Source organism: Pyxicephalus adspersus, chromosome 3, assembly GCF_032062135.1.
Source record: "Pyxicephalus adspersus chromosome 3, UCB_Pads_2.0, whole genome shotgun sequence".
NCBI lineage: Eukaryota > Metazoa > Chordata > Amphibia > Anura > Pyxicephalidae > Pyxicephalus > Pyxicephalus adspersus.
In genome coordinates this window covers 82,813,855-82,833,859 of record NC_092860.1, presented here as the reverse complement: position 1 = coordinate 82,833,859, position 20,005 = coordinate 82,813,855, and the positions used below count along the sequence as shown (strand labels likewise).

The window sequence follows — 20,005 nt, the reverse complement described above, 5'->3', positions numbered from 1 at the left end:
CCAAAAAAAAAAATTTTCAAAAGTTTGATATTAGTTGGTTATTACTTGGTAAATGACTGGATGAGATGATTAATCCAGAGAAATAGATGGGGAGCCTAAAACCGGTGATACATGGTGTAACCATGTGTGCTTCTCATAATGGATGGAAACTACATTATGTTTCAACAATTGACATTATTTGATAAACTTTGATCAAGGGGACAAGACAACATTCAATTAAACTGACCTTCTATGCTCATGGCTTCTCTCAACACTTGAAGCCTTTTCTGTTTTTCTCTTATTCTGCCCAAGGCACTTGAAATTGCGATTGAAGTTGGCACATCTGGTCCATGTCTGGCATGGTCAAACTTCTGTTGGAATAAAGCTTCACTAGCTCCACTTGCCCGTCTTAGATCCTTCATTTTAGATATAGATGTAGTCCGACCATTCAGTGCCTCAGAAAAAACAGACAATCTGTATGGATCCATAGAAGAACAGTCTTTCTCTGAGGCTTGGCTGATAACTGATGGTAAGTCAAAAGAGGAGGCCCAATTTTTTTTCCTTTGACAATGGTCACCAAGTTTACCCCCTAACTGACTGGTCTTCAGATCATTAAAAGCATAATAAGCACTTGTGGGAACATTATATCCAGAGCTAGAAACTGGGGATGTGCAATAGTCCTCCTCCTCTGTTTGGTCTTTAAATGCAAGGAACCCCATAGATTTACTGAGGCCTCTGTTGAGAAAGTTCTGCTGTGAGATTTTACTGTAGCTGACATCAAGCCCATCTTGTACTGAGCACTGTCCTGAAAATGTAAGGGTAACAGTTCCAAGTTTAGAAAGAAAAATGCTTAACCATGCATCGACATTAAATGCAACTTTCAGAAATGCTCCTTTAGCAACCCTGAAAAATGCATCATATGTCAAATACACTTCCAAAAAAACCATTCATTTTAGTGAATATCTTGTCCAAAAAATAAAACCAAGTAGAGATTTCCATTAAACGTACAATTTTTCAGCGACACTTCCTGAAATTGTGTTCCTTGGCAAGCAGCTTAGAATGTGTCTGCGCCACATTATACTAGTTTTTTTTTTTTTTTTTCTATGTCTCTACTGTGATTTTACTGGAAACTGACAAAGCAGCATTTCTAAATAACCAAAGACAGTCTTAATTTTTACTAAAGAGTGTATGATACAACATAAGGTTATAAAGCGATAAGGACACACCCATCTCAAGATCTTCTCATCCCATTGTAGGCAAGCAGGCACAGCCTACACAAGGGCGACAATCATCTAAATTCAGTAGTATGCAGATTTGTTGTCACAAAAAAGTTTAGGACTTTACTGGAATAGCCAACAGATATTTGCTGGGACTTTGCTGGGATCAGCTAACAGATTCTCTGTATGTTAATAAGCTCTAGACACTTGCAATAAAGTAGAAAGAAACACACATGCGCAGGATTTCAGAGCCAACGTTACATTTATCAAGGAAAATGTTGAAGGGGAGGGGGCGGCGGAAGAACTAGAACCAAGATATTAAAGCCAGGAACACTTTTTAAATGGAGGGGGTTTGCGAGGGATCAAACAAAAAATAAAAGTGATATTTGTCTTTAATAAATATGCTTATTAAAGCGAGAATTGCATATGAAAATATTCATATTAATAAAGCATTAGGAATATAATAAAGCTTAAGTGCTTAAATGTAGAAATCTTACTAGTCAATTTTTTATGCATCTTTACCTTTTACAGGCTTCTGTTGAAGATTACAGGAAATACTATGGGAAAGTGATTCAGAAATACATGTTTAACCCACTCAGTAACACCAATTACACGCTCTGTAATCAAAGAGAGGGTTTGTACCCTTCATCCTCATAGTGGTCACTGCACATGGTGACCATAAACATTCACCACTGCCTTGCATGGGCTGACAACAGGGGTAGATTTAAGTAATTACAAATACAAAAACTGGGAATTCTGAGATAATAAAAACATTTAAAACTTAATTGCGTAGGTATAATTTCATGATCTGCTGATCGGCTAGTCACTTTAAAAACGGCTTTTAGGAAAACATTACAGCAATAACTCAATGCGCAAAGTAAAATGATGATATATTTTCTCTTTAGCCTAAAACATACATTTAAAACATTTCATTGGTACATTAGTATACAGTATATAGTACATATAGAGTAAGAGGACAATGAGAAAAAAAACCAACCTGAAAAATAAGGTACACGGCCAGAAGTGAAGCCATTTGCAGAAATGACCATTTACCTTAAATGTTAGATTTAGCTGAGGCCGCCCTATTCCTAGTAGGACATGCTAATATATTGTGTTAGTATGCTTCTAAGACAATCTGTTTGCTCGGGTGTTTCAGACTGAGGTAATAAGGACTTTGCCGTGACTTGATGTTATCACTAAGGCTGCTGAATCACGTCCTGCTACACTATTTCATGTAATAGAATTGTATGTTTTTGCAAGGAAAATCACAGGCATCATTGTGCAATTCTCTACAAAATATACCTTTGTATATCATACAATTTCATGTCAAAAGGCTGACCTGCAACAGATGACTTTATAATGCTGTATTGTCTGATGCCTGTTGCAACATTCCCACATGCAATAATTGCAGCTTTGAATATTACATTTTAAAGTTAACCCATTTAAAGGCAAAGCAATATTCTACACACACACACACACACACACACACACCTATGCCTTGCCCTCCTCAGAATATTATTAAATACGAAAGGATACCTTAGATAAAGACAACTATGGGGTTACATTTCCATAGTCTGCTCAAAGCAAAACAGCGATTTAATTCTCTCAAGAAACCAGATTCTGAATACCAAGAATGTGCTTGCCAAAGAGAATAATGGTCTGTCAGCCTCTCTTCTCAGCACAGATATTCATTAAGTCTCAATGTTTTTATAAGCACCAGATAGGAAGTGTGGGCCTCAAAAGAGGAAACAATTAGAAACAATGTGAAAATTTCCAGGGTGACTTTTCAAAGTGACATTATAAATAAAGTCACAGCTATTACACAAGATCTCTTGAAATGAAGATGCAACTCAGCCTTTTGTTAGTTGCCTTTCATTATTGTCACTACTCAACAGAAAAGAAATGACGAGTGTTTCTCTGAGGCTTTATATAACATATCAGTCATATACAGTCAGTTTTTGGCCGATTATGAATGACGGACTGTAAGATCATTTTGTATTAGAGGTGTTAAAGAACACCTAAAGTGAGGGCAACATGAAGGCTGCAATAACTCACAAACAATTCCAGCTGGCAACCCTAGTATTTCTCTCATATCAGGTTTATTTAGAACAGAAAAACATTGTCATAGTAGGCTAAACGTGAATGTCACATCAAGGCACCACAAGAATATATATATATATATATATATATATATATATATATATATATATATATATATATATATATATATTTATTTATATTGTCTTTGGGTCAAGTGGCTTGACACCAATAAGGTACGTTAATTTGTGCTATGTATAAGATTACATTACTTACTTGAAAGGTAAAGTCCACCCAAAAAGATTATTTCAATTCAAGGAAGGAATGCTGCTAAATTGAATCACTTAGGCATTTTTTACATCTCTGGAGGACTTCAGTGGTGACATTTACTAGCCAGCCCTATCACAAGAGAATTAAAGATAAGCATACCTGAAGGAAGACCTTTTCCTCTTAGTCTGTCACGAATTGCTTGACTGCGATTGGGTTCATTTGCTTTATTTCCCACTTGGTCTATCTGTGGGAATAAAAAATATATTTATGTACTGTATAGTTATGTAATATTAAAATAATAAAACATTTTAACATTTAAACATTATTTAATAACAATTCCATAAATGTTTTACAAAGCAGAATTATCACTTTCAACATAAAATAAAGTTGTAAACTAAAGTTAAACAAGACCTTTTTTAAAATGACATGTGACTCAACCTTATAGACATGAAACTGAATATATTCTATTCCTAACAGAAGCCCAACCTATGAAAATAATAAACTCAAAAATTAAATATACTGCAGCTTACCAGTCATTAGTTATGGCAGCTGCATTAGGTTACCTTGGACTATTTTACCTGTTTCAGCACTACCAACACTACAGAACACTTACTTCTCTCATCAACTCCATACCTTAGGGGTGGAGGAGTAGTGTAGTCCAGAGAGCCAGCTCTGAACAATCATTAGATAAAACAGAGAGCACAGAAGTTATAAACTCACAACAGCTTTTGTACATGGAAAAACAAATACAGCATTGAAAACTTGCCTCTATAAAACAGACTAAAAAGGAGTCGATTAGGACTAGGTTAAAAACAAAATATACCCCAGGGGTAGATGATCGCTGCTGGCGTTGTGGAGTTGAAGCTGGCAGCTTGCTCCACACATTCTGGGAATGCTGTTTGTTTTGGACACAGGTGGCAGTGGTTATTGAGGAATTAACAGAGGTGAACATACGCAACAGACCTGAGATGGCACTTCTACTTTTAAATGACTGGTCTAAGAAGAAGTATTACAACTCTCTACTCAAACACCTTTTAAATGCTGCTATACGCCACTCAGGCGAATCTTTTAGTGTGGTGCGAGGCTGATAGCGTTGATGATATATTTTGATAGAAGTTGATGGTGGATTTTTTGTTCTATGACTCCAATCATACTGTATTTGGTCCTTATTCAGTCAGGCTGGTAATGCCATCCCCATCACCCCCTCCACCTCCCCTCCTTCCATTTTCTTTGTTTTGATTTATAATATTGGAAAATCTCTCAGTGATCAGTCACTTCATGTATCGCCTGTCAGTAAAATGTCTACTTCAATTGGAAGGTTTTTTTTTTTTTTTTGCTAATTGTATGACTCAATGTTCTATGTTGTTTATTTGACTGTTAACTAAACAAAAAAAATACATTGCTTTTTCCAGAAATCGTGTGAGGTGAAGTTACCTTGTGCTGACTTTTATTGGTTACATAATTCTTAGTTTGCTCTTAGTGACTACAGAACTATGCCCCCTCATATTATGGACAATAATGAAAGGGTGCTGTCCCACAGTTTTATCTTGATCAAAAAGGGAAGGGAATGTTGCCATCATAGGACAGGAAATGTTTGGATCGTGAAAGATCTTTTCCAATGGCAAAAGACTGAAAGATGCATGAACGAGCGCTGCATGTAAGCTGTATGTACATACAGTGCTGTTCTGCTCTATGGAGAGGGGAGGGGGAGAACGAGTGAGCGGCACCTGGTTCACTCTTTCCCCTTCACTTGCATTACAGTCATTCGTGGATCCGCCAAGAAAGATCCATGAACGGCGTCAGATGGCCGCTCTACACAAGTCAGATACTTGTCCGATACTAACCCTAAAATGATAATCAGACGAGAATCATCTAACGTGTGTACGTAGCCTTAGATGCACTTTAGCTTGAACTGAAGTAACACCAGATCAGCGGTTTGTTATGTTCACATTCTGAAAATAATTACTGCAGTGTATGATCAGTACAAAGATAAATACTCAAGTTATATTATATCAAGTATCCAAGGTGCATCCAATCATAAGCTTTATATGAACTGCTTTCAGGCTGTATAATTCTTGATATGACAACAGTGATGCATTATTATGATATGTTAATCCTTAAATCACTTTTTACTAAAAGGAGAGGTTGTTTGAATAAAACTCTGGACAAAAAAATATTTAATTGGCTTAAATGTTAAACCACATGGTTTCCTTTTATCTCCTGAAGACATCAATGATAAGATAGAACCACTACAGTTTCGGCCTCTACTAGGTTTCTGTTACCACTAATAAACTAAATAATAATGGTATTCTCTATTGCTTGTGTGAGCTAACCTAAACTGTAGGAGCCAATATCAATGTCAAAGTCAAGGTAAAGCCTGTGCGTATAAATTTTCAATGAGAATAGTTCTTAAAGTAAAACTAGGCATGGTAGTACTGCCATTTCTTTAATTTCCATCTGAAAACAGCTGGACTGAAATGATGCAAACAACAGAACTATTGCAGAGTGAACAATCATGACAGGTAATATGCATTGTTATATTATATTTCCCAAACACTTTCTGGAAAATGTATGGCTATAAATACATAGAAAATAAAAAACAATCCACAAAACTCACCCCAGATAAACTTCCCAGAACCAGCTTCACCAGCTGTTTGATGTAGTAGAAAGAAGGTGCACAGTTGCTGTTGCGAATATGGGCACTGCAGCCATCTAAAACCGTTCGAGTGGACAGTCTCGTTAGAAACTGGTCCTCGCACATGTCAAGTAAAATGCTGTTCAAACGTTCCCCCAGCTTAATTGGCTGCAAACAATATAGAAAAATATGGAAAAATGAAATAGAAAAAATAACGATGACTTTTAAAAAAAAAACCCACCAGTTGTTGTTATCTGGCTGATATCATTGGATTTCTACCGGTGCATATTACCACTGAACTCAATGAATGCATCCACACATCTCTCTTGCAGTTAGATAGTTCTATTCCATCCATCTTTGTTTAACAATGTTTTCTCATCCTATTCTACCTTTCCATTCCGTCAATCTTTACCTCATCCTTCCCCGCCCCCCAAAAAAATATTTTAGAAAATTGGGAACTTCAGGACTGGAGTTATACGTTTGCTATGGCATTTTTTTGTGATTGCTTATTTTTCGTTATAGGTAAACGCCTGACCATCGCTTGCATTTTTATTTGGTATGCCTGATTACTTCTTTACTTTTTGTAATCCTTGTGTTTTCACAATAGTTCTCAAAATTTAAAAAAAAAAAACAAAGGCAACTAGTGCTATATGTAACAAGGGCATGTATTAAGGTTATAGATATTCAATCTAAAGGTTTCCTTGAAAAAATTCCCAGACATAGCTTTATATGTATGTGGCGCCCAACCTTTTTCATCTGATGGTTGCTGTTGTAATTGAGATAAAACTTGCAAGCCACAATGCAAACAAACATTAAAGATGTATGTTTAAAGCTAGAATAGTTTTAATTTAAAATAAAATCAAATTTAAATGTTTCTAGTTACTATAACATTCATGCACCAAATAAAAAATGACAAAACATAAATGCACCAAATAAAAAATGACAAATCAAGAAATTCTGCACTCCTACAGTGAGGGAAATAAGTATTTGATCCCTTGCTGATTTTGTATGTTTGCCCTTTGACAAAGAAATGACCAGTCTATAATTGTAAATGTGGGTTTATTGTAGGTGTGAGAGACAGAATAACAACAAAAGAACCCTCAAAAATCCAGTTCTCAAAATTCAGAACTTGATGTGCATTGTAATGAGTGAAATAAGTATTTGATCCCCTATGAACTAGTCTGGAGACTGGCTAGGCCACTCCAGGACCTTCATGTGCTTCTTCTTGAGCCACTCCTTTTTTGCCTTGGCCGTGTGTTTTGGGTCATTGTCATGCTGGAATACCCATCCACGACCCATTTTAAATGCCCTGAGGGAAGGAGGTGATCACCCAAAATTTGACGGTACATGGCCATGTCCATTGTCCCTTCGATGCAGTGAAGGTGTCCTGTCCCCTTAGCAGAAAAACACCCCCAAAGCATAATGTGTCCATCTCCATGTTTGATGGTGGGGATGGTGTTCTTGGGGTCATAGGCAGCATTCCTCCTCCTCCTAACACGGTGATTTAAGTTGATGCCAAAGAGCTCAATTTTGGTCTCATCTGACCACAACACTTTCACCCAGTTCTCCTCTGGATCATTCAAATGTTCATTGGCAAACTGCAGACGGGCCTGTACATGTGCTGTCTTGAGCAAGGGGACCTTGCAGGCTCTGCAAGATTTCAGGCCTTCACGGCGCAGTGTGTTACCAATTGTTTTCTCGGTGACTATGGTCCCAGCTGCCCTGAGATCATTGACAAGTTCCCCTCACGTAGTTCTGGGCTGCTTCGTCACCGTTCTCATGATCATTGCAACTCTACGATGCGAGATCTTGCATGGAGGCCCAGACCGAGGGAGACTGACATTTATTTTGTGTTTCTTCCATTTGCGAAATATCGCGCCAGCTGTTGTCACTTTCTCACCAAGCTGTTTGGCGATCGTCTTGTAGCCCAGTCCAGCCTTGTGTAGGTCTACAATTTTGTCCCTGACATCCATGGACAGCTCTTTGGTCTTGGCCACGGTAGAGAGTTTGAAATCTGATTGATTGATTGCTTCTGTGGACTGGTGTCTTTTATACAGGTACTGTAACAGGCTTGGAGTAGGAGCACTCCCTTACAGAGGGTGCTCCTAATCTCAGCTCATTACCCGCATACAGTGAAGACACCTGGAAGCCTGAAATCTTGCTGGTTGATAGGGGATCAAATACTTATTTCACTCATTACAATGCACATCAAGCTCTGACTTTTGAGCACTTGGTTTTTGGGGGTTCTTTTGTTGTTATTCTGTCTCTCACAGCTACAATTAACCTACCAGTTCAATTATGGTCATTTTTGTCAGAGGGCAAACGTACAAAATCAGCAAGGGACCAATTATTTCTTTCCCTCACTGTACACCATTTGATGCTCATTTTATTGATGAAAGATACAAAACTAAAGCTACACATACCGTGCTGGCCGGTCATATATTGATCCCCGCTCACCATTCCTGTACGAAAGAGCAGAAACTACACCATACAATGTGTCCTGTCAGTTGTAGGGCACTACTAACCTTCTTTGTACCACAAAAATCTCTGCAATGGATACTTCCAGAGAAATGCAATTCACGTGAAAGACAGCCAAGGGGTACATGTTCTTACTACTACATTTTCAGGTCCCTACACCGTTCCAGAGAAATTAGGGTTCACAGAAGGTAACTGGCCAGCTATATGTGACAGGTTAGCATGGTATGACAGGTATAGTTTTTATTATCTTGTGATGGCATCCCAGCAATAAAATTTTGAGGGGAGTTAGCCACAAGAGTCCCTCATCCTTATCCTACATTTTAATATACCTACAGCTCCCTTTACAGAGGAATTTGGGATTAAGAAGAACATAAGTGGACACTTATAAGTGCCAGGGCACCATGGTAGGACAGGAGTGATAAATTTGAGTGGAGGGAGGGGGCAAGCTATGTGTGAAAGGGTAGCACGGTATTAATTTTTGTATCTTGTGATGGCGCTGTAGTGATGTATGTTTAGGAGTTTACGGTTAAATTTTCCTTTCTTACAGAGAGATCAGAGTTCATAGAGAGTAAGGTAATAGCTACGTGTGACAGGTAGCATGATATGATAGGTATACCATTTTTAATGGGGGGGGACCCTTGATCTAGAATATAGTAATTAAAAAACCTGGTCTATTCCATGTGGACATAAGAACACAAATAAGCAAAACTAAAAAACAGCACATTTTATCAACGGGTATATATCATCTCTTTACCTGACTTTGTGGTACTTCAAAATCTGCTCCCCAATATAAGGTCATCCCAAGGGAATATATATGAATCTGCAAGAAAACAAGGACAACCACATTATTTCACAGGAAAGTATTTCGAGCCGAAATTGTAATACCAACTTTATGCTTCTGCAAAAGTTAACAACCCCTACTTTGTCTTAATGAATGATGTTTATTCTTAATCAATGAATAATACCACCCACCAGTACAAACAGGGTTAAGACACACTTTATAATCATATCCATTTTGCTATAACACTACTTTTATGACTACACAGCTAATTTAATTTGAGCTGATTTGTCAGTCTTTTTCATTTACATTTTAAACAGTCCACATCCTCTTGATAAGATAAAGGTGTGACTATGGCAAAATCAGGCCACATCACTGACCTTTTATTTGGCTTTTGATGTTATCTGCTTTGTAACTTGTGTTTTACAGGGTTCTGTTTAGTTAACACAGTGAATGTAAAAGCAAAAATCTTTCCAATGCTAAAGATCAGAATTTTTATTTCCCTGACGATATAGGTTCATTTTAGGTATGTTTATATAGTGCTGATATATTATGCAGTGCTTTACAGAGTGCATAGTCATGTCATGTTTAGTTGATAGGGGACAACTGGGTCACATGAACACTGAACATATTAGGTCTTGAAAATTCATTTAAGGTAAACAAAAGACAAGCTAACCATGGGTTTGTATATTTATTCATGCAAAGATCTATGTGCTTAGTTTGAAGTAAGGAGTGTCCATAGAGATTTGGGGACAGGGTCATTTCATTACGAGCTAGGAAAGAAAAAAAAAATTACAACTGATGCTTACCCTGAGGCTACAAATGTGTGAAGTCAGCCTCTGCATCATGAAACAGCGAGTCAGAGATCCTCTCATCTTCCAGGAATGTTAATCTCATGTGTTATCCTACTTAGTGTTTGTGTAACGAAGGTTCAGCCTAACTAGCAGTTTTCAGCTTCCTGTACTCAACTTGCCAAATGTCTCAATTACATTGACGTAACGTATGTTCTTGGATAAGGCAAGTACTACAGGAAAACCCACTGAGAGAATATATTACCGTTACATACTTAGCACCATGGTCAAACCCAAAATTATGATCAGTTCCAAGCAGCAAAAACACATATTTTACAGACTTTTCAATTATACCAACAACATTCCTTGCCCTTCTTTAAAAAATTTATTGTAACTAGAATGATTTTCTGTAATATGGAGAGATTTCTCAGATTAAAGGCACAAAGGATTGCCATGTTCACTGTACCATACAATACATAGAACTTTTAATAAACACTGAAAATAAAGCTGGGTAGCACATACGATGAACAAAGCTTTACTAGTCAATGACGTCTGTTTATTATCCAGGTTGTGGCATGTCATGACATTCCCTTTTTCATACCTGGCTATTCTGTGGGCACAAACTGCAAACCAGTCCTCACTACTGTTAGCTCCTAATCGCTCAGCGAAAAGAAGGTAATTTTCTGCAAATTGTAAAGGTTCTAATTCCCCCTTATTCAATCCCTCAAAAATATTTCACGTTAATCAGAACTTCAGCCTTGTTGCACCCCCCATCCTGAGGATTTATTTTTCTTTAAGTTTTGAACCAGTCCAGTGGCATCAAAGGCACTTTCTCGTCTTCCTTAGTGTCATCAGTGAAAAGTCCTTAGTCCTAGACCAAGTGGTGCTCTAAAAAAAAGTATGTTTGAGTGCTTCTAAAGCTGGACACACCAAAAACATCTGACAGGACAATAACTGTACAATAATCTGTGCAAGTACTAACACTAAGTAGTATGAGGATAAACAATCCATTCTATTTGCATCAAATCAGGGAGGCCCTTGCACTACATAGTTGATGATAGCTGTAAGGGAGATTGTGGTACCAGAATGTATATTGCATAGTTAGCTTTCGTCCAAGGAGAACAGTGAGCCTAGATTGAGTGATATACTTCCCCCTAGGGAGTCAGTGGCAACCTGGGTTTACATCAAGTGTGTTGGATGATGCTGGCAAATATTCAACCTGGAATACTTTAGAAAATGCTGGACAATGGCTATTCTCATTTCAGCCACGAGGTGGAATTAACTGAGCTTTAAGGGAATTAACTCTGGAAGATGTGCTCAGAACAGACAGGCAGAGGGTAAAGGATTTATCACCACTATTTCCTGTGGTCTCCTTGCAGTCACTTGCCCTATTACTAACTTGACATACTTTATTTGGCACTGTATTTATGCATGGAGAACACATGTTGGTAAAATTAAGACTTTACTTCCACATGTCTTCAGCAAGGAGAACAGTAAGCAGTAGAATAGCAACATCACCAACTCTCATTTCAGGTCCCCTGAAACTAGCATCCCCTGAGACTGCAGACACTTACCATAAAGTACAATGCTATTTTTCAGAAGAGATTTAAAATGAATAGCCGTTTGTCAGAATACTGCTTAGGCAAAATTAACATTTATTTCTTTTCTTTCATCTCTTATGAATAATGCTCATAAGAAAGTAACACAAAACAAAGATTTTGGCCAGTATTACTCAGCCATAGAGTGCAGTGATGCACTAGTTAGGGTACGGTATGTTACACATCATGGTAAAGCAATCCACAGGGAGAGGGAATCAGGAGGCTTTAAAAACCTCCAAGGGGTGAAAGAAGTATTGTTTTTGACATGACAGGCAGATAATCAGAAATTTTAAAGCAAATGTCAGAACTCAGCAATGGAAGTCTGCATTAACTTTTTTTTATATATTGACATCAAAAGGTACCTTAATTTTATGTTAGATTGTCATATATTCATGTGCTCTAACATTAGTGAACTGTACCACATTTTTGAAAACATCACAATTCCTATTATTCATTATGCATTTTTTTTTATTTTGCACAGATCATTCAGCACAACATTATCACAGACAGAACATTCATGTTAACAAAACAGGCGCTGAACTGACAAACACAGTGAGTAGTCAATGGCTCAAAAACTTCATTAGGGAGACTAAATAAAATGCAGCTACACAGAACATGTAATTCTTTTAAAAGAAATCAAATTAGTAGTTACGAGGCCTCCTATTTAAATGTAATGAAATATGTCCAATCTAATGTGCAATGATGCAGTGTGCATGGTAGTCCAATGAAATGATTTTGAGACTGTTCTGTAACAGACGGCCTCTGGCAAACTATGGTTGGCCGAGCAGACATTACTGGCACACTGGATAGGAAAATAAGACCGCATTCTCCACGATTTCAATATTGACTCATTTGCTGAACAACACTGCCAAAATGATTTTTAAAAAAAAAAGTCTAGAGCAATTCGATGTTCAAGTTTTAATTATGTAAGTACATAAGAAAACACAAAGTATGATTAAGTTAACTGAAATAAAAAGGTATACTCTCCAAGCTATAGGATTGTTAGAATTTAAGAACTGTGGACACTGTTTTTTAATAAGGACACCCTGAGTTTTAGATGTTTTTCTCTTTTGTGTGGGCTCGAGCTTGTGTTTCCTCTCACAGACAACACTCTCTGCTTGGTTAATGTCCTTTAAAATATCATGTTTGTGGCTGAGCTACACACATACAAGGCAGAAGCCTATGCTAGGACACAACCTCATTATTTTTTTTTTCTTTTTACATCAAAGGGGGAAAAAAACTGTTTGATTGCTCTTTTTGTTCATAAAATATTATAGAAAATATTTTTTTAATAATTAAAGTTAAAACTTAAGATAACAGACACAATCATCCCCTTAATCAAAAATACAAGATATAATTTTAATTTTAGTGCAAATATCTGAATTTGTTGTAACAGCCTCTTGTCACCCCGGTACACCAGGGTTGGATTGTAGAGACGGAAGAACAAGCAGTAAATTTATGTGCTGACAAACAGTGTGGTGATCGGGAGATGAATCAGAGGGACAGGGAGATAGGCTCATTACTAAGCTCTATCTGCTTTCATTTTTTCTACTGTCCATGAAGATCTGGGCTCAGTGGAAGCAGGTTAAATACTGTTGGTCATCAGACTGGGGACAGTTAGTGGGAGGGAAGGAGTGAGAGCGTGATACACACACACACATATATATATATATATATATATATATATATATATATATATATATATATATATATATATAAAAATAAGTATATTATTTTAGGAAGGTAAAACACACAAATTATAAAACACAGTCAAAGTATTCCGATAGTCTAAATGGTAATTTAATGTGCAATTTGTGCCCTGTATACCATGAAATTAATTCAAACTCTTTAAAATAAAGATAATAAAGAGAAGCAAATCATCAGCCTGCTAAGTAAATTAATAACTTCAACTAAAGGCAAGAAAATACAACGTGCAAAGTGTACAAAGGCATGTCTCACCCACCTTATTTGAAATAGATTAACCAGAGCAAAGAAGGGCAGGCAGGAAACACGGGCAGTAGAACAAACTCTGCAGTCTACTTTTTTAGTTTTTAAGTGCTAAAGGAAATAATGCACTTTAGTCATTCAGTGTTGGGTACGTTTATACTTCTCTCTTACTTAAAAAAAACAGCAATTAAAATATCAGATGACTGTCAAGATAGTGCATTAATAGTTGTTGACAGACGGTCACATTATGTCTTTGTTATAATGTCTGTTATTAGAACACTTTAATTATTTTTGTTGTTTTTATGTTTTGTTTTTTTTCTTGAAAGACCTAAAGAAATTCAAATGTACAGTCTGGTTACTACCCAACTTTACAGTCTGGTTACTACCCACCTTTACAAAGTATACAATTACAAGAACTAAATATGTAATTTGGGACATTCTGAGCCCTTTAGAGTGCAATGCTCCCTATTATGGCTACCGCAGAGTATTACTGCTCCTACTGTAGCACCTTACATGTCAATTGTGTATGCTTTATTGAGGGCTCATGCACTTCCAAATTGTGGTAACGTACAAAACATGCTATAAAGTGCCTTTTTGCCCTTACTGTTTCTGTTAGCAGCCATTTCCAGCTGTCTGCAAACTAAGCTGCCGTTGTTGGGACACTTGCAGTCCAGCATCTATGATGCCAAACTAAATTTGGGGAAAGTGGAAAAGGGGCACAAGGGACATTGGTGGTAAGTTATTTTGACTAAAATATTCACAACCCAAAAAGGTAGAGAATATACAAAAGGGTGTCATCACAATTTATTTGTGGCATCTAGATATGGGCCTGCTTTCAGTGTCAATTCTTGGAGAGGTAGCAGGTGATACACTCTATTCCAATAGCTCTAGGTTTTCTTGAAATTTTTTTTGTCAGGATTTTGAAATCATGTAAAAAGTAATTAGACTACTATATTGGTATTTGTATTTTATTATTATTGTATATACGAGATGTGTGTAACCTGTAAGCTTAGTTTTAAATAAAAAAATACTTTAATTCCCACATGAAGGGAAGATGAATGTTCTTAATTTCAAAATATATTAATTTATTGCTCTAAAGAGGTAGGGCTTTCAAAATAATTTTGCAAAGCACAGGCTAGGTACTCTTTGTACTCCAAAAGAATATGTGGTATCAAATGTAGTCAACCAACCCCTAGCTATAGAAGCTAACTTTGCTCCATAAACAGCATGATAACAGGCAGATCAGGTTTAATCTGCTCCAGGTATGGGCATCTGTCTATACAGATATAGATTTTCTACAAAACAACCAGGTACAATTAACTGTATTAGTATTAATATAAGCATGTCAGATTCTTACCCTTCTACACTACAGGCACTTGAAAATCACACCGGTCTAACCAATGTACAATTTCTCCTACTTTTATCCTCTAAACCAGGGGTCAGCAAACTTTTTTGGCTACTTGGCCATTTTAGGAGGTCAAGAAGGCACACCGTCCCCACCAGGAACGCCCCTGAAGAGAAAACCCTCTCCTCCTTATGCACTGAATGTCCCCTTACCCCTTATCTCCGCATGCGGCTCCGGAGCGGCGGGTTGTTGACCCCTGCCGACCGGGATTAGGCTGCATCGACCAGGTGGGCATTAGGCCGGAACAGACTACTGGCTAGGCCATATCTGGCCTAAAGGCCTGGGTTTGCCTACCCCTGGTCTAAACCCTATTAATATATTTATTCAATGTAAGTGTCAACAAAAAACGCACTTCATTCGTAGTAAATCTGTGGAAAAGAATGCGTTAAGTAATGCCTATACCGCACACACAGTATACTCTCTCCAATGAACAATGCATAACTAATATCTATACCTAGACAGGTCTCTGTCTGTCGGTCCTTATCTGGCAATATCTGGAATAAACTTCTGATTTGGCCTTCTAAAAGGTAATAGGTTTTTTTTTGCCAGACAATAGTGGTATTGTGAAAGGAAAAGTTACCTTTTCAATATCTGCAAGAGAAGACAAGGACTTGCTCTGGAGCACTTCAGGTGCAGTAAAGGCACGCAAATCTTGATTGGAAACATTTTCATCAGTAAAAGACACACTGCCAGAGGGCAGCAGCAGGAGAGACCAAGGGGAGATGATAAATCCAAGAGCTGTAGGATCAGCTGTACAAAAGAGAGACAGGTGGGGGGGTTAAAATGAACATTGCTAATATGAAACTTCAAATGCAATAAAGATACAAAAATAAAAAAGCTCAACATAAACCTAAATCTTACAAACATACTTTAGAAATGAATTTAACAGATTAGTCCTTACAAGCTATTACTGGTCAGGAAATTTGGATTTGCTGGTAATTTTCCACATGCATTTTATAGAGATTCTAGGTTGGTATTTACATAAGGATTTAAGTCCAGTTTGATAAGAAGTTGCATCAAAATTACCAGGGCTTTTTAAGCCTAAAAACCTAATTGTAAGGCAAAAAACTTTTCATCAGTTTGTAAAGATAACCCTGTTAAGATATCACACAACACAACATAATAAACAATTTTGACTCGCCTATTTAAAAGATATGGTCAGAGATCTGATGAAGTACCTCTTTGGATTGGGGACAAGTAAATAGAAGATTGAGGAGGGTGAATGAAGGGGGGGGGGGGCTTCCATGCAAATCTCTCTTAAGCTACGTACACACTTCCAATTATTATCGTTGGAAAACGAACGACGAACGTCCATGCACGATATATACGAACGATCGTATAGCACCGATCCTGCACATAGAGGTAACGACACGATCGTTCGTAGATATTGTACACACAATAGATACGATCGTTTGAGCGATAGAGGAACTATGTGCACGACAGGAAAGTGAACGGACGTTCGTTCATCACGCATGCTCCGAACATGGACGATCAACGAACGACCGTACACACGAACGATGTTCAACGATCGTCGTCCAATCCGATCCGTCGGTCCGGTCGTTCGTTTCCAGCGACTTTCCTCGTTCGTCGGCGTCGTTGGTTACTTTTTTACGAACGATTTTTTGCCCAATTGATCGTTCGTCGTTCGATTGGAACGATAAAAATTGGAAGTGTGTACGCACCTTTACTTCCTGTTGTGTCTCCAACCAGTCACCTGAGCAGGAAGTGGAGGTAAATGCCCTCTATGAAAATGAAAGGTCCACAATAGTTTCCCCATTAAAAATTTGCCTCTTTTCGTGCCCCTCTACTGTCCCCATTAACGCTCTTCTTCAGAAGCATTACTGTTCAGATCCAGTAGCGAGAGGGGTAGTTCTCATTCAATAATGCACCATCTCTACTTTTTCGATAACAAAACAACTTATTTTCTGTATATTTAAGATGTATCTTCTATATTTAAGAGGTGAAATTTTATGGTGAAACATTTTTGGCCCTTTCATTTTTATAGCAGGTGTTGCTCTTTAAAGGTAATTTACTACTTGTTTGGAAAAGTAAAGGATATATAAATGTTTGACTGTCCACGGTCCTAATTACAATTTAGGGTGTACACACAAGCAATTTTGGTTGTTCATTACTAACAAACCTTTACAAATATAGAGCATCTGTTATATGACCATACAAAAGAATATATAATCTATTTATGAGGCAGCAAGTTATCTGCATTATGGTATAGAATGCAGTAATGATACATGTAAAATATTAGTAAGCGATGAATCCATCTATATATTTAAACAATATTGAAAAGGGAGGTGTAAGGTGTGTAGCTAGGAGTGATTATTACATATGGGTGTATATCATTATACTTGCTTTGTATATAAATGTGTTTTTTTTTATGTTCATGGCTCATCTAAACAATATCAGCAGTGACTAAGCAATCCAGTGTCACAGACTGTGGAACATTTTCTAAATTTACACTAGATTTTAAGGATGTGTGGTCTAGTGTTTTATCACATATTTTGGAAGACTGTGAAAAACACTCAAATTATGGAAGGACCAATACAAAAAGAAATAGCGTCTGTTTCACACCATTGTAGTCAAAATCCATTCAGTTATACAGCATTAACTACAAAAGAAGGCATGCCTAACAAATAATCTGGGTCAGGCTAAAGGAATTAAGGTCCACAAGAGGAAATAACCATAAGGGCTCTCCTTATAGAGATATATGTGGTGCTCTATTTATTTACCTACTATGAGTGGGTGTTAAAAGATTTTTTTTTATTATTATTGATGGCAACAGGCCTACACATTATACAATATTTTATCAAACCCTCAAGCACATAAAACAATCGCTATTGTATATTTTGCAAAATTGTCATACCCAAACATACGAATCTGCATCCACAAGTATAATAACCAGAAGCATTATATGCCACCTAAAGCTTAACAAACTTCAACAACCCAATACAGTACAATGCTGCCATATTTGAAACACAGCCATCAGCACTGCTATTGGTTTTCTTTCCTGCATCTGAATTTCAGCAGGATAGACATAATGAGCTGGAGTGGAATAAGGAACGTACAGCACAACATACAAAATGAGGTAATGGAGAATAGGGAATGTACAGTTTGGTGTATAGAATGAGGTGGTTAGGAATAAGAATTGTACAGCATAGCATACAGAATGAGGGGATGTGGAACAATGAATGTACTGCTGGGTGTACAGAATAAGTTAAGGAATGGCATAAAAAAAATAATAAAAAAATAGAACAGTATAGAATAGGGAATGTACATCACAGTGTATAGCATAAGTGCGGAATAGAAAATGTATAAACTGGCACACAATTCCAAGTCAGTATGGAAAATGGTATGTACAGCAGAGTATACCATAAAATGCATTATATAAAGCTTAAGTTCTTACATACTCCTGACTACTGCATGTTGTACTATAGGTTTCCTAATGCTGGACCGTGTTTGATACTGTATATAATATGCTGCTCATTAAAGCACTTACTGCATAACACATGCTGCCGACTGTTTCAGTGTGCACTGTAATGTGTGTTTAGACTTTATTTCTTACACTGCGCTCAGCAACATTACTTTCTGATCCATGAGGTGGTATTCCCCTAGTTACACACAGTGGGTCATGATTACCAGCTATGGAGTGGCTGTTCTCAAAGAATCCTCCTTCAGTGCCAGACCAAGCCCGTGTCCGATCTTACTCCAGACACATGGCAAAAGAGATACTAGTAGTTTAATTATCTTTTATAAATAAATATACCCAACACTATATTATTATCAATATGACTGTGATAGAAATGTCATAGTTTGCAACTCTGATGCTGAGAGGAGGGCGAGTTCCTTCAACGGAGTTACAGTATTGGTGGTCAAAGTAGGAGGCAGCACCGACTGTACAAAAAACATGAATACTGGTGATATCATGAATATGCTGATCAAACGTTATTCTATAATGTCCTATTTCCAAAAGATTTGGGCAAGATTTAATTATTCTATTGAATCTAACATCGCATCTATTTAAAATATCGATCAGCACATGGCCACAACTACACACTGTGCCTCCAACTATTAGTCTTAGGAGGTATAAGATTCGGTGATATTACTACTATGCTGCTCATTCTTTCCCTGGAATCTTTTTTGGACAGAGCTCATGATTCTTATAGAGAAATCTCTATTATTAACACAAAGCTTTATGGGACACAGCTTCTCACAGAATCAATCGCTCCCAGTAATAATTAATAGAAAAACCAAAAAGCATACATTCCAGCTTTTGTTACAGCTCAGAACACCAGACATAAACATGTATACAGTTTATCACACTTTGTATAAAAGGGCATAGGTCAGTACATGCCATCTGGTGGTCCCTTGAAATCCTCCTTAGTCATACTTGCCTGATGGTGCTGGGCTTAAGCTTATGTTATAGTCTTACTGAAAGGTTTCTGCATCATTGAACAGAAACCTCAGGCAGAGTCGGACACAAGCTGCTGGACATAAAATTGTAGGACACGACATAAATTTGTAGCACACTACATAGTGGTATCTATAGGTTCACAGATGGAGAATATCAGTGCTGGAGCTGAAGTGGTATTGTTCTACAAACCAAATATATTTCACACATGAAGAAATTAAAGGGTCTGTTTTCCCAAAACTGGTATTTTAGGAGATGCTGAAGGGCTAACACACCAATTGATTTCCTTTTTTCCTCACAGACACCAATGATGGAGTTCTATTGGTGAGATCCTAATGTTGGGGAGCAAATACAGTTTTACATAACGTAAAAGTTTTAATTATTTTTTCTATAGTCCAAGTAATAACTTTAGTTAGGTTCTAACACACATAAAACTTCATAGCTTGTTCT

General features: G+C 37.2%; 1 protein-coding gene across 8 annotated transcripts in view; it reads right to left on the bottom strand.

Moving 5' to 3' along the window:
- PTPN13 (protein tyrosine phosphatase non-receptor type 13) overlaps nucleotides 1-20,005 on the bottom strand; it is a 180,719-nt gene that overhangs the window by 61,640 nt on the left and 99,074 nt on the right. For 7 of the 8 annotated variants that reach the window (XM_072405454.1, XM_072405460.1, XM_072405456.1 and 4 more), the window contains exons 3-7: nucleotides 15,716-15,885; nucleotides 9,371-9,436; nucleotides 6,121-6,306; nucleotides 3,663-3,747; nucleotides 227-784 (exon numbers count right to left, since the gene is read on the bottom strand). In XM_072405454.1, the coding sequence (XP_072261555.1) occupies nucleotides 227-784; nucleotides 3,663-3,747; nucleotides 6,121-6,306; nucleotides 9,371-9,436; nucleotides 15,716-15,885 (1,065 nt within the window). The remainder of the gene's footprint in view (nucleotides 1-226; nucleotides 785-3,662; nucleotides 3,748-6,120; nucleotides 6,307-9,370; nucleotides 9,437-15,715; nucleotides 15,886-20,005) is intronic. The other variant, XM_072405461.1, reaches the window with a different exon arrangement.